Genomic DNA, 15747 nt, shown 5'->3' with positions numbered 1-15747 from the left:
GTACAAGTAACTCTTCGTCACTCACGAGACCCGTCCCTTTCACGAGCCATTCTCCCATGAGAGGTCGGCTTCATCCCGCAAGAAAGAGAAAGAGAACAAATGCAACTCTTCCAAACGCCGGGATGATGACGAAAGGAACGAGTGCGATGGGCTCAACGGGCACGCGGTTGACGCCAAGGGACAAAAAAAGCAAATTGGTTTTCGTCCCGAGGCCACGGTCATCCCGAACGCCGGCGCGCATCGTCAACCACGCCGACGGGACAGGCTGGGGTTCGCGGCTTGGTGGGGGGGGGGGGCCAAAGGAATGGGGAGAAAAAAGGAACGCGTTTTGTGGTCGACGGCGACGTCGGCGAAGGAGATGTGGTCTGGATATGGCAGGAGCTGGTGTTTATCACACCACCCCCGCCAGCACGGGGAGAGCTTCCGCCAGCAGGGATCCTGGTGAACATCACGCTCGCTCGCTGGCCACCGTGCCGCACGCCTCTGGAAGCTGTTCTCGCGGATGGTGAAATTGCGCCCCGGACAAGGGGTCTCGGGTTCTCGGCGTGGGGTGGATGTGGCTTGTCCGCGGATGCGAGCCACGGAGGGCGTCATGTGAGGGAGAGAACCCTTTTTTTGGTCTACTCTGTAAACGGCCAGCGCAGAAACGCCTCGGCAAGCCCATGTGAGGTCCAGTCAGGACAGGAGAAGGCAAGACAGCAAGGCGGCTCGATGACGAACAGCGACCAACAGCGGGCAAGGGCCGAACCCGTGATGCAAATTCATGCCCATCATATCGCATCGTGGCAACCGGGGAGAAGGGAGAAGGGATGCGGGCCGCGGCGCTCGGCGTGAGATGTCTAGTGCTTCACCACCTGTGACGGTGAGAGGTGAGATCACGAGCAACGAGCAGCAACGCCCAGCAACGCCCAGCAAGACTCATCGTCGTTTCTTTCGCCAACAACTGCCAACCAGCGAAACAGCGAAACGGCGTTTTGACGAAGGGGCCATTCTTACTGGCCACCGTCACGAATTCACAACCCGTGTCAGCACAGCACAGCGGGCGGCCGACGATTCGACCACAGGGCCCGTTCCGGACAACGAATTGGCCTTTGGGGCTGGGCTCCTGGGGGACTACCGGCGCCAGCCGACGATTCAGCCATTTGGAACCAACCTGTGATCGCTGCAGATTCGCAGAAGCAACCGTTAACGTCCGGTCGGGACATCGGGTCGGGCGCAGCGGTTGAGGGCGGGAAAGCGGGAGTTGGCCCAGAACACCAAACGCTCGCTCATGTCTTTTTCCAAGGCTTGCCCCAGCATTGTCGTATTGCCGTCGCATTACCCGTGAGCCTGTTGACTGACGGACAGGAGATGAGGATGCAAAGCATGGAAGTCCACAGCCCTGGAACCTTGAGTGCCTGACTGCGTACCCATGGTCGCATTGCGCCCGTGACCACAGGCGGATCAACAACATTCCCCAAAACCGTGGGCCGAATTGAGTGGAGGGAGGCGATTTGCGGGGAAACGGCCCAGAGGCCTGGGCTTCTCTGCCAGCGCCCCCAGCAGCCGAGCACCTGACTTTTGCAAGGCTGCCTGCCTCCTGACGACGCCCGGAAGCTGCGCCGTTTCGGGAAAAGAAGCGCCCAAATCAACTTCCTCTGACGGCTGCAAAAGCAAGAAAATACTCCCTTCGCCTAGAAAGAAGGAAAGAAGGGAGATTGAAAATGCAGCAGACATAAGAAGCACGCAAAAAAGGAATTGAGGGAGGAAAAAGAGAAAAAAAGCACTCTTCAACATGTCCCGATCTGTTGTCGGCTGCAGTATCCTGACACTGGTGACCGTCTGAGGTTGAGATGATCTGAAAGAGGTATCAGAGCCTGCAAACCACGGTCGAACCAGTGTCCCGGGAAATCTCCCCGGATTTTGAAAGTGCGACGTGACCTTTCGAGTTTGCTCATCGTGCCCGTTTGGGATTGGTGACGGAAAAGTGGGATCCTCGTTCCGTTCGGTGTGACGCTGTGCGAACCGTTTTGGGAGGCGGCAACGCCGTTTGCGAGGAGACGCACATGACCCGAGGAGAAACGCACACAAAAAGCTGGCAGCCCCATATGGCTTAGTCTGGATTTGCGGTCTAGGCCGCATGAGGTTATAGTATTAAGATTGACTGCCCGATTAGGGAAGGCCTTCTCGGCGGGGCTCGACTCAGGGTTTTCGGTCCGTTCGCGCGAGGACGAGGTTCTGCCCGTTCTCTTCCCTCGTTCGCTTCATGAAAGGTTTTTCATCAATTCGCGGCGCCAACGGGGACAATTGATAGTCGTTCAACATCGTGGCTTCCGCGTTTGAAGAGTCGTAACTTGTCTCCCGTTTGAAGCGCCTCAGATTTTGTGGCAGGTGAATCACAGCGATTCGGTTCGACAGTTCGTGGTCGGGTTGCCGGTGGTACTTCCTGGGCCAGGTACGTACCGGCGCTGCTGAGGCGCGCAAACCCCTACCACCATACCGCACCCACCTTGCCACCAATCCCTCTCCACTGAGCCCCTGGCCGGTACGCCGGGGACTTGCGAGGGATTGTACCGGTACCGGGAACTGAGACCGGCCAGGGGGGCTGAGGGTCGTGGGTACCTGCCCTGGTAATTGCTTTATTCACCGCGCATCGAGCCCACATCCCACGCACCTAGCCCTGGTCAACCCATCGGCGCCCCGACAATTCCCTTATACATGAACTTCGCATCCGCTCCCCACCACACCTTCCCTTCTTTCCACCCGAGTTCAACCAACACAAATCCAACCTCACGACACGCCGACACGGTGATTGACCATCACGCGTAGATCTCCAAACAACACCGAGTATCCAACATTCCCAGGACAGATACTCTCACAAGTCGTCACACGAAGGACGACGTAGTCAGGAAATAAGCCCTGTCTTTGAGCCGTGCAGCCAACGGCCAGTTGAAACCGACAACGAGAGAAGAGCCGGAGGAATCGAGACGAAACAAATCAGCAGCCTATCCGACGACTAGGAAAAAACGAACGCATTTCAGCATCCCTCACGTCGGTGCAGAACAGGCCCAACAACTGCGGCCAGACGGGACCAACCACACAAACCGACCGCCGACCTTCGAAGTCAGGGTGGCGGAGAACACCATTGCCATTTTACCTGATTACAGCTCAGAATCTGCTCGATCATTCGAGCATATCACAGCCAACATGCCGATGTCATTAGAGGCCCCCGTCCTCCAAGTTGACGCAAATGTGATCCACAAGGTTGACACCACCAACCCCGCAAATCTTTTCAGCATGTGGACCGGTGAGTTCTTGCGTCTTCCTCTCTCCGCGAGCGATTGTTTACTGACCGTTTTCATCAAGTCTTCGCAAGGTGTCGCGACTCAGTAGCTCAAGGGAGACGGTTGGAGAACCTCAGCTGGCGCCTTTGGAACCGCGAGACTTTCTGCTGTGAAGGGGAAGACGAGCTAGTTTCTTACGCCACCAGCCAACCACGAGACATTCAATATCCGCGGGGGGCTGTCACGGAGGACCTTCCCCAGCTCTCCAGTAGCATCGAATCGGCTGCCGACGAAGAGGCCGTTGACCTCAGCGCGGACACCACCCCAGTCGATATCGTCCGCCCGAGGATACAGAGGCAAGACTCGTGCGCTAGCAGCCGAAGCCGTGGCCGCGAGCGCCACATCACCTCGGACGAGCTCGAGAAGATGGTTGTTTCCATCATGCACGCCAAGATGCCTCTCGATGCGCCGCTTCCTACCATCCCCCGCTCCCCCACTGCTGAGGAGATCAACGAGCCAGTACACTCTGGCTCTACCACTGATGAGTCTCCTTGCGAGACTCCAGAAGGTGTTTCCAGCGATTCCACTGTCTCCCAACAGACCGACGAGATGGAGGCGCAGGAGCAGCCAGAACCGGTGCCCGAGACAAAGCCGCAGACGATAGTTACCCGTGGCTTTTCGCCCTCTCAGATCTCCATCAGCCGTCCCGCCTCTCTATCCACCAAGGCGCCTTCGCCGTCCGCGATTCCCGAACCTACCGAGTCACCAGCACCCAAGATCATCTTCCCGAAGAAGCAACGGCCCGAGTTTGCCCTCGGAGGCTCTTCTGGGTCGGACGAAGAGTCCTTCAAAAACCGCAATCTTGAGTCGAGGAAACTTCCTGTGCAACCGAGAGGCGCAATGTTCCACGTCGGAGGCTCGTCGGTCGAGGAGTCACCCTCATCTTCGCAGCAACTCCACAGAGCCGCTCTCGTGAACAGCGCGCAGAAGAAGGCGTCGTTTAACAACCAGGTTGTGACCCAGACATTTACCTCGTCCGCAATCAGTGATACTGAGGACGACTACCTTGACGAGAGCGCGATTGACGATGACGACGAAGACTGGGAGGAGGAGTCCGCCGAGGAGACCAGCAGCTCTTTGAACGAGGACAAGATGACCTTCCGTCGCGTCGACTCGACCGCCAACCTTCCTTCTCGCCGTTCTCTCATCACGCTCATGATGTCTAACAACAACCGGGCCCAGCGCTTCAACAACATGGCATCACAGTCGACGTCAGCACTTCCCCGCGCTCGTGCCACCCTCAACGGCCCTTCCCTTGTTGCCTCCCCCAACGACTCCGACGAGGCGCCCCTCATGATGAAGAGGGGCACTTCCCGTGCGCCACCGATGCGTCCCATTACCGAGATTCCTCGCTCTTCTGCGCAACCCATCAATGTCAATGCCACCAGCATCCACCACCAGGCTGCGCTCTCGCCGCGCACTACCCGGCGGAACATGCTTGCCACCGAGCTGACTGAGTCGCTTCGTCGGAACCTCCTCCGCGAGCGATCCCAGAAGACATCGACGGCCAACGCCGTTCTTAAGCGCCGCCACACCTCGACGGATGTCGCAAACCTCAAGCAATATCCTGAGCGGCCGTACATGAAGAAGGACAAGGATATTGACACCAATTCTAGCAGTTGGGACAAGTACTTCCAGAACCCCTTCGCCGGCTATGCGGCACAGGCTTGGTAGTAACTTTAATCACCAACCATTCCATCGACGCTCGACGCCTACAGACCGACTCTTTTCCTTCCCTCTTAACGGCCATCCTACCGGTCCTACGCCGAGCAGACCCGTCAGGTCTGCTGTATATTATACACCTTCGTACTTCAAGTCTCTTTCTGTGGCTTACGACATCATGCATCACTCGGTCGGCGTTATCGGGCGGGTTGATTCTACCAAAAACAACAGCCTCCTTGCTTACTTCCTTTTCTTGTTATTTGTTTTTACTATCACTTTTGTTGTCCATCATCCAGCGGCGTTTCTGGTCACCATGATACCACGGTCTGCATTTGGTTCCTTTTTATGTTATTATTCTCCACACTTGCAAAGAAGTGTGTATTCTGTTAGGGTTAGGCAGGGAGAGGTCGGAAGCACCGGCGGGCGACCGTGAGGTGGTGCTTCCCAATTGGGTTTTCTGTTTCTCATTTTCTGTCTCTGCTCTCGCGGGTCTTTTTCGTGTCCGACGGAATGGAAGTGCATTACGATGCCACTTCTCGGAGCAGGGATGGAGGCGGGGAAAGGAAGAGGGGGGGTTGCGGGGCTCCGCGACCAGGAGAAAATGGGGAGACGATGGGGGAGAAGAACAAAATGCGTTGACACAGCGGATCACGCATGGGTGGGGGCACTGAGGGATGATTCACTTTGTTCCTCATCACTGTCTCCAATCATGTCTACTTGTTTGGCTCGTCACAGTTGCAAAACTAAAAATTTTAAAACGGCATACCAAAACAGACTGTCAAAACAATACAAAAAGAGTTATGAAAAAATAAGTCCCAATGCAAAAACCTATGCAGTGATGTCTTTGACTTGTCAGGCCCGTTAACTAATCCGGCCATGTAATTATGTGCGTGTATGTACCTGCGTACCCGTGTTGTATGGGGAACCTGGCGCGATATGATCTGCGCACGATGACATGCATCTCTTTTTGTGTGACGGTGGCTTGCATGAGCAATACCTGAGTAATAACGTCAGATCAGTCTGCCGCATCATGAACTTTGGACAACGAACGACACCAACGCTGTACTATACTATGTACGGAGATGTGTTTTGCAATCCAAATGCTAGTATCATTGTCGACATCATCAAGAAGGTTTTTTTACTCGATCCTTCCTCTGCGCATGAGATTGCATGTGAACACAAGGGAGCTAGCTTTTGAGGCGATCCATTTTTTTTGGCTTTTGCTTGCTTGGGCTTGCTTCGGCTTCGGCTTGGTCCCGGGTTCCCCACTCGACGTTCGTCTTGATTCTACCAAGGGCGGCGGCTCCTTCGCGGGTGGTGGCGAGTCAGTGATGTGAGCATGTGCCCATCGCGCCCCGTTTGGAGCTCGGCTTTGAGCTTGGTCTGGTGTAGTGCATTTGATGTCTGTGTGGGTGGTACGGATAATGCACGATGTACTGTACCTACATGGAGATCGATGGGGAGTCACGATCTGTTTGTCTGGGGATCGGGGGATCTAAATGAATTGACTGCATTTTAAAGCTAGATCAGGCCTTTAAAATATAGGCTACTTCGGCAATGGATTAGTTGGTTGGTACGCTTACACATCACCATGCTTTGGTTCATGTCAAAACCACAAAACGTCAATTGACTAGCTCTGGTTCCCAATCAGCCCACGGACCGACATCGTGGTCTCCAACCTCACTTTCCTCCCTTCGTTTCGGCCAACACAAATAAAGACCTGCCCAGACCTCCTTAGGCCTCGAGATGTTGGCCCAAAGCGGGCGGCCCGACCCACCTGGTGGTGTTTGTGATCGTGAACTTCTCTTCCCGTCTTACACTGCACGACGGCCAACACCAACAGCGATAACTCGTTACAAGCCAGAAGGTCGTGTACTCCGGACGAGCCGAAGCTCGAACGCCAAAGTCTTGTGGCGGGCGGCCGACGGTTGGCTTGAGCTCGAGAATCGTTTGATGGCCCGATCCGGCAACTCGCTCTTGCTTGTTTGCTCGCTTGCTCGCTTGCTTTCTCTCATCCCGATCGATCCCGTATCGAATCTCATCTCTCTTCCCCCACGCAATCTTTCTCTCGCCCCTCGGCGAGTCGGCCCAGGGCCCCTGCTTGTTGCTGAACGCGCTTGGATATACACGTACTGTGTGATTTTTAGATTCCTTCCTCTCATCACAAACGGAGTAACTCCCTATTGTGTGCCAAACGCAGAACAAGCGCTGTGGTTGGTGGAATTCGCTTGCTTTCCCTCCGAGACAACGCCATGGCGGGCATACACCACACATGCAGGCTGGCTGGGTACCTGGCCCGTTCTTCACAACCCCGGAAAAGTGACGAAGGCGGGGCGTAGGGTTGCGAACGCCACAACCGTCGTCACTTCTGTTGGGACTTTTCTATTTTCATTTTCTGTTTTAATTTTTATTTTCATTATTTTTTTGGAATCAGAATTAAGAGAAGGAAACCTCGGAGCGGGTCCCTATTAAGCCCCGGAAAGAGAACAAGATCATTGCGCTTTCTTGTCCACGGAGTGTGGCCCGATTGAAGCGTGGAAAGGGATGTGAATAAGAATTCGCCTTCGGCTGACTGATGGTTAGGCGAGAGTCTCGAGGTGAGACATGGGAAACAAAGACACGAGGTGGATGGCGTTGCGCCGTCGCGAGTAACTAAGCTAGTTACCCGATGAAGAAAGCGAGTCGCGTTCGTTTTGCTGGAGAAAGGATAACGTCGGGACGGGGGGCAAACAAATACTCGAGTCGAATCATGGCTGAGGGATTGAATACATAGTACGGATATGACACTGGTTGTTGTCGGCATGAAAGGACTCGGCTTGACCGGAAAGGAAGGAAGGGCATCGAACCGCACTTGGAAGGGGTCGAGTGTGTGGCTGCCCGATCGATTCCTGCAGCTTTCGGATTGTGTCTCGATGAGTAGGGCTGACGCAGCGAGAAAGGGGTGATGTTTGTGTGTGGTTGTGCCATGTGGGGGAGAAAATCGCGAAGTGAAATCGTTAGAATGGGCAAAATTGTTTGTCTTGCATCCGATCTGGTTGTCTCGCCCTGCCCTCGTTCCTCCCCCTCTCCCTATCGGGGGTAGGCAGCCTACCGGTTCCGAGATGAGGTGGCTTGCGGCCGGAAAAGGTGTCGATGCTCATCTTTACCCGTTCTCGTCGTTTTTTGTGTGGTGAGTTGTGTCTCGGTTGGCTCATCGGTTAGCAGGTTGGGTGTTTGCCCTGTGTCTCTGTCTTGTGGCCCACGTGGAGGCGCATCATGAGAACGGTCATGTGAGAGAAAAGTCAAGGGTACATTAATTTAATTTTGTGTGTCGGGCCGGGACCGTTGAAAGCGATGTCTCGGCGGTCAGGGGAGCACAAGCATCGCGGGGAATGTAGCCGAAGGGCGATGCGTGGCCTGGGCGATTGTGACCTGAGGGTTTGTGTTCATCGAGGCAGTTTCAGTGGGTCATGCCGGTCATTGTACTCTCGAAGTGTCACTCAAGAGTCTGTCGATGTCCGACCTCTGGTGGGCTTGGCAGGTACCACACGTTTTTTGCGAACACAAAGTGCCCGTTACCACCACCGTCCACCCTGAAGTTATCACACCCGTTTCTTTCCCCGGCCCGATTCAGAGACAACCGCACCCTGCCGGCCGGCACGCCCCCCGGTCAATGGAGACGCACAGACCCACGGCCACACACCAACGCGTGCGGGTGTCGTTGTGGTGCAACCTCGGCCATTTCGCAAGCCGGCCCAGGCCTGCCCTCGACCTCACCCGCCGTCACACCTAACCGTAAGGCCTAGGATTCCAAGGGTTAAGTAGTGTACTAACGTTAATGGATGTCAGCAGCCTCGGTGAGCGTTGTTCTTCCGGTGCCTGGCCGGTTCCAAGTTTTTTTTTGGTCCGTCAACCCGATCTTCATCTCGATAACCATCCGGGACCGGACCCGTCTCGTTCTCGTCGACGGGGTTACCGGCCCGACAACAGCGACGGTACGGCACATCAAAGTTCCTAGAGAAGCCGTTTCACCGGACCTTTATCACGAAAGGGCCAAGTTTCGCGACTTCATTTTGGACTGGCCATTCACCGTGGAGTGACGCGAACGCGCCGCGGCCCACGTGTTGTTTGTGGATATCGGATGCACCACGAGTTCGCGACTGCACCGTTCGATCTCGATCAAGGTGTGATATTCCCAGTCCTTGGCGCCGGCTCGTCGTGGAGATATCCCCAGACTCATTTCCCATGTGAACGCGCCGTTTGTGATCCTCTGATACGACGTGCTAGCGGGGAATCTCATTGTCGTGTTTCCCATGCCTTCCTGTGCAGTATGTCCTCGAGAGAGTGCGTTTGAGCATCGTCGAAGACATGTGTGAGCCGATATGCAAAAAGGCTGTTTTGGAGATTCTCAATAAACCCGAGTAGGAGCCGAAATCGTCACCCGTCGGACCGACATCGACGCGTCTCCCGTTTTACACTACGAGTCCAACGTTTTCGCGCTCCCATGTCCGGCTACAGAGTAGATCCAGAGGTCTCGACCACCTCAGTCTGACAGAACTGATCAGCAGGTAAGCGTTTTGCTGACGCATAACTGACTACACTACTAGTTCAGGGGGATTCAAACAATCGCAAACCTTTCCTGGCCAGGTATCGTGAAGTTTCGCCAACTCTTCCTCCTGCCCAGGGTTGTCCAGCATGCCAATCCGGTTTTGTTGGGGGCTGGGGGGATCGATCAAGCTGTGACGCCATCGCTGGGCGACCCTCCACAATCGCTCGAGCGTTAGCGTCGCGCGCTTAGGGGCTTGAAGCGCAAGGTGACCCCTGGTATTGCTGGGAACACGCGCTGCAAACAAGTTGAACAGTCAATTTGACAGAAAATATCGGCATTTTTTTTAAAGTCGCGAAACGGTGATTTAACGGTCGAAAGAATAATTTAATCGATTGGGTGATTCGAGTTCTTTTACTGGTTGTTTAATCACTGCCTACTTCCGAATCACCTGGAGGCAAGCGCGACCCAATTCCCAATGAGAGTGGTCGTCACGTTGCCTGCCCAGCTATTGCTGTGACGAGCTAACCCGAGCTTCGCGCTGAGAAATGAGAGTAGAAATCACAACGACTTAACGTTAGCTCATGGTTTCTCTTTGGCGGGGTGAAACTTATTTTGAGAAAGTAACTAGGGCCAGCGTATTGTGACCAAGCGTTCCAGCTTCCGGTGTCACAAGTACCTCGACATCATCATGTGCCGATCAAGGTTCTGGGAGAATATCCAATCAGCAGGCAACATTACCTGTTCAAAGAAAATAAACAACCTAAAGCATTTTATCATGACTTTCCAGCCTGCAGTTACCGCAACAACTCACCAGACATTTTTTGCTGTTGCGATCCTTTTGGTTGGCTGGACTTTCCTAGCCCGCCGCAAGGGACGTCTTCCAACCTCATGCATGACATGGCAACAGCACGGGAAGCGACCTGCAAGTCGGGGAACATGGAGGGGTAGCTCCTGCCTGAATCTCGTTGGGCAATGGATTTCCTTGAAACTCCTTTGCCAACGCAGAGTTTTAATTTCGATTGAGAGAGGTGCAGATGTGGTGTGTTGCATCGTTGGCCGTCCTCATGGTGGGAGAACTTATCAAGAGGCTGCCCGCTACCTCTTTCTCCTACACCCCACGCCTCATCCGCAGGTATTTAGGGCTGTAGATTTAAGGCTTAGAATCGTGTACAAATCATTGCGAGTTGAGCCCCGCTCACCACCTTTTCCCCCTTCTGATTGACCGTCCTTTCGGGGCCAGACCATGGTCTCTTTCCGCCCGACCTTGGGCATTGACACCACAGCCAACATCCAGTCTTTTTCTTTGCCGACGGAAGCGGGGACCGCCGCAACGAGCTCACAGCCGGCCTTTCTTCAGTGGTTTCATGGCCCAACAAAAGAATTGACGCATGGAAATAAATGCTTTATTATTTTTTATCGGCGATAAAACGGAAGGTTAGGTGACACCTTCGTTCCTTAGAGACAGAGCTGACGTACCTTGTAAACGAACCCCGCGGATTGTAGAGACACCGTCTCGAAACCTCCCTGTCTTTGACTTACAACACATCCATGCCAGTAAGAGTCTCCCACAATGAAGGCATTGCGTGCGCCTGAGGGTCCGAGATACAGCCGACGACTCAAGTCGCGAAGGAGTCGGGCCTTATTAATTTTTTTATTTTATTTTTATTTTTAGTAGCCGATTCAATAAAAGTAGACGGAACGAGAACGGTATGGGATAGTACAAGGCATCAACAGATGCTTGTCAACACTATGCAAAGCTTCTGTACCGCACCTCGTTCTCAAACCGCACGGTTTCGCGCGAAAGCTGAAGTCGGGCCTTCGTCGGTCCTCCCTCAACTTCGCCTCGCCGAACGCCTCCGCCCGCATCGGAGGAGAAGAAACGGATCCCCACACAATCCCTGTTCTGGAAAGCTTCTAGAAGCCTTCAACGAGCCCCACCCTAGCGCACAGAGTGGGGATGAGGGAACGATGTCAGGGGCAAAGGACGTGCGACCAAGTGCTCGAACACACTCGGCTGTTCCTCGTTCACTGAGCCAGTCGGATTCTCGGATTCTTCATGAGACTTGCGTATCGATAAGTGCACGTTTACCTCCTCGTATTCTTGCACGTGTAGACGTCTTCTAGTCTTGCCCCCAAGAATTTCGAACATCGGTACAACCCCCTTAGCCGGTTAACCTCAAACCCCCAGATCAGCCACAACCGACCCCCGAATGCCGAAGAAGCCACCCCAGCCGCGGCTAAAAGGAGCCAGCCCGGGAAGCTACACAAATGCCGAGCCATGACCGGAGGCGGGGCCCGAGGGGTCGGGAAACCCACAACGCACGGGGATCGGGACCTGTGGATCAGGTGAAACGGGCGTTTGTCACGCTCTCGTACTCGACTAGGTCTCCAAGATCGGTAGAAGAAGAAGAGGGGAAACAACCAGAGGTAAGTATAGTACTTTGACAGTTGTAGCTGATACGTGCGGCATGTACCGCTTCCACGCCACCTTGCCTAGCTGGCATCGTCCTGGTCCTCGGGGTGGGGGACAACCTCTTCTTCGATCTTCTTCGAAACCTCACTGGCTCCTTCTTCCTCCTTGCGCGGGGGACGACCTAGCTAGTTGGGCGTGCGACGGATGGGAAGTCTCCTGACTATGGCGAGGTGCGTAGTTTCAGCCACGACCGCGCGGTGGTTGAGGGTTTGTGGCGCACTGTTGCTATTGTTGTATCTGCTAGGCGTGGTATCCACAACTGCTCGCGTTTCTTCCTATCGCGTTCTTTCTTGTGCGCTCATACTCCCGTGCTATGTCCAACGGAGTGGGTAGTTGGGCGGGAGGCCTCGGTCTCCATCATAGGTTGGGGTTTATGTTAGCCCGGCAGTTTTACTATGTGGTGTTGAGGTCTTGATCTCGGCCCACCTTGGTAAGCTCTGTATAAGCCTTGCTTGAGTCTCCCGAGACCAGTGGGGAATAGGTTCTAGAACTACGCGCGGTTCTGTTACTTAGAGACTAGCGCTGCTGAATACACCTTGTGTCCGAAGCTTGAGTCTCCGCAACTCATGCACAGTCCCAGACTGAACATATTGCGTTTACAATGTAGAATGTTCTACTCGTGAGCCACAACGCGATACCTCGGTTTAGCCTCGCCTCCTCTAGAAGGATACCAAATGGGAGGTCATCTTGGTGAACGCATGAGTCGCGCTATACTGACCATCTGATCGTTACTGAGCGCTGATAGTACCCCCGTAAACGCATGTTGCCGTCAAACGCTTTGATCACCAAAAGGCAAACTCACAACACGGTCATCGTACGTTTCAGAAAACAGTAACTGACTCTGACGCTTACAATTTCCATCCACACGACCCTCATACGTCCTAGACAATTCGCCTAGATCGTTCGGGACCTGTATGCGAGGCGGCAATGTGGTGATGATCGGTCCGAAAGTAGCAGACAAGTTCGGTAAGTAATTATTATTAACGTCTGTTCCACAGACAGACACAAACAACACCAAATTGTTTGCACACAGCAGCTGAATAACCCGCACACGTGTGTCTACATCAGATGAGATCTCGAGGGAAGTGGCAATGTTCCCGACATCGAAGCCTCCTGATTTGTCTGAGAATGGCGGGGTATTTGGTCTGGTCTGATATTTAGGTGGTGTTTGTTGCGTTGCTGCTGACCGTGCGCCGTCATCTCGTTGAGGCGGCAAGGCGGGTGTGTCAGGTCGTTCACCTGCGAGCAATAAACGAGGATATTCGAGAAGGGATGGTTACGGCGGTGATGTCATGTTGTATGTCCTGACCTGGCTGGGCGTTGTTCAGTGACATGTGGCAGAGTAGTGTGGGGTTGGGGCGTCGTTCTCCGAAGTTTCGAGTATTCTGGAGGGTGGGGGCAGGGGTTTCCTATTTGGTTTTTGTGGATTAAACCATTTTATTTTATTTTTTGCAGTATCCTTTTTCTACTATTTTCCATCTCGTCTAGACTCTGGGGAAGAGAAGAGGTCCGGGAGCGTCACCAGTTCCACCCAAACCAACCCCGCGATGATGGAAAACGGTCTGCCGAAACGGTGTATTTCACATGTTTAACACCAGCGAACGGACTTTCAAGCATGTGCGTCGTGCTCGGTCCCATGCTCGACATCACTCATACTTGCCGGTCGCGTGTGTGCTGTTTGTCAGGGAAAGGGGTCTTGATGGACCCCACAGGGACTAAAACCCTTGGTGGGAAACAAATCACATGTCAGGAAATCGGGTGTTTCGTCGGCTCAGCGAAGAGGACCCGCAACCCGGTTGCATCGTAGGGCTGAAAATTCGAGAGAGCTTAACTGCCTGGGGAGGAGCTAGGGAAGAACCGGGTCGTGTGAAGTCTTCAGGTGTGGGAGAGTATGGGGAAGTCTGGGGAGACGCAAGAGCGATGAAACATTAACTTGGGCGGGGTTTACGTTGATTACGTGCTGGGCGGTTACGAAAACGGAAGAGGGAATATTGGTAATGATAGTGATGCGGAGCGCACAAAGAGAAAGGGATAGAAGATGGCATGACGCTTTGTCGACTACTTATCTGTGGGGATGAGGCAGGTCTGAGGCCTCAACTTCTTTGTCCTAATCCTATCTGCCACTTTCCTGTCTTCAGTGCCCAATGTAGAAACGACCAAGCCGGATTCCTCGTCTGGTGAAATAAATCCTAATAGATGGAATGCTAAAACAATGACCAGGGGGGAAATGATCCGGATTGGCTTGAGTTTATGTTCTGCTACTACTAAGCGCCCCTTTCCGGTTCGACAGTAAACGGGCACCACTAGGAACAGTACTCCTGGGTATCAGGACCCAAGTGCTACCACACAAAGAGTGAAAGATGCAACACTCGCTCTTCATCGGATAGGAGCGAGAAGTTGCTTGAAGAACCGAAGACGACTCCGGGGCCTGTCAGACCTGTCAACATAGGAGAATGGCTTTCTCGTGCCCATTGGGGGGTATTGATGTGAAAGTATCGTTGCCGTTGATGAATGCGCCTAGCTGTAGCGGACCGTTGTCTCCAGCAAGGTACAACAAAGAACATTGTTCAAGACACAGTACGACAACATGGATGTGCATCGATACATAACTCGGAGGCTGAAGGGGGCTGGATGAAATAGATCAAATCCCCAGGCACATAGACAGCTTCAAATTTAGATTCTGATTACCGTCGAGATGCTAGACGACCCCAAACTCGTCGTCTCCGAGGCTATAATGACATCGCCCCCTGGTATCTAGAATGGGTCTCCAAGCAGCCCAGCTCGCCCCGTGAGCGATACACCAACATCCTGCTCAAAAACCTCCCAACAACAGCACCCCAAAAACCACGTATTCTCGAGCTCGGCTGTGGCTCCGGCATCCCCACGACACGCATGCTCCTCGACCGCGGAGCTCACGTGGTAGCCAACGACATCGCGGCCAAACAGCTCGAGATGGCCCGCGTCCACTGCCCCGAGGCCTCGTTCATTGAGGAGGACATGGCCTTGCTCGACTTCCGACCGGGCGGGTTCGACGGCGTGGTGTGTTTCTTCACTATCTTTCACTTGCCGCGTGCGGAGCAGAAGGAGATGTTTTTCAAGATTCATGCGTGGCTGAAGCCGGGCGGGTGTTTGTGTTTAATCTGGCGACGGTGGATATGGAGGAGATTCACGGCGAGTTTCTGGGCCGCGGGATGTTCTGGAGCAGTTATGGGGTGAACAAGACATCGCGATAGTTCGGGGCGCGGGGTTTGAGGTGCTGGAGTCGGAGACGCTGGCGGCGGGGAATGGGGAGCTGGGGGAGAGCGATCCGGATTATGGGGTCAAGTTTCGGTGGGTTGCTGCGAGGAAGTGGCGGGAGTAGGAAGGAGATTGTTGGAAGGATTATCGAAAAAGAAAAGAGAAACGGAAATTCATAACAGAAATGTTACACCACACGTTGTTTCCGCGCAACTATAATCGGCCGGGATACCGCAGCGATAGCCCCGTCCATCGACTTTATGACCTCTTTCCCTAGTTCGACTCCGTCCCAAAGCCACCACGCCCATTTGGTAAGTATTCTATTTGAAGCCTTAAGCCTATCCGAAGGCAATCGAGGGAACTTCGATACGGTATAAAATCACCCAAGAACAATATCCCGAGGTCCGCTAATTATGGTACATTCAGTCTAAAATGCAGCGCCTTCATTGGTTTTAACATCATCAGGAGCATGTAAGTCTGATTACGATTTCAAGTATTGATACCGAAGGGTTTGCAAGGGATAG

General features: G+C 53.8%; 2 protein-coding genes across 2 annotated transcripts; both read left to right on the top strand.

Moving 5' to 3' along the window:
• Positions 1-3186: 3186 nt before the first annotated feature.
• On the top strand, positions 3187-4997 carry C8A04DRAFT_8955 (uncharacterized protein; the record flags this gene model as incomplete). Its single annotated transcript, XM_062785300.1, has 2 exons — positions 3187-3286; positions 3346-4997. 2 exons carry the CDS (start codon positions 3187-3189, stop codon positions 4995-4997), a joined length of 1752 nt encoding a protein of 583 aa, XP_062640826.1.
• A 9684-nt stretch (positions 4998-14681) lies between these two features.
• Positions 14682-15347, top strand: C8A04DRAFT_24704 (S-adenosyl-L-methionine-dependent methyltransferase; the record flags this gene model as incomplete). Its single annotated transcript, XM_062779270.1, has 3 exons — positions 14682-14736; positions 14820-15113; positions 15220-15347. 3 exons carry the CDS (start codon positions 14682-14684, stop codon positions 15345-15347), a joined length of 477 nt encoding a protein of 158 aa, XP_062640825.1.
• Between the last annotated feature and the right edge of the window lie 400 nt (positions 15348-15747).

The sequence above is a fragment of the Dichotomopilus funicola genome, assembly GCF_033296635.1.
Source record: "Dichotomopilus funicola strain CBS 141.50 unplaced genomic scaffold C8A04scaffold_3, whole genome shotgun sequence".
Lineage (NCBI taxonomy): Eukaryota > Fungi > Ascomycota > Sordariomycetes > Sordariales > Chaetomiaceae > Dichotomopilus > Dichotomopilus funicola.
Note: the sequence above shows the minus strand (reverse complement) of the source record. Positions and strands in the feature narration are given on the sequence as shown.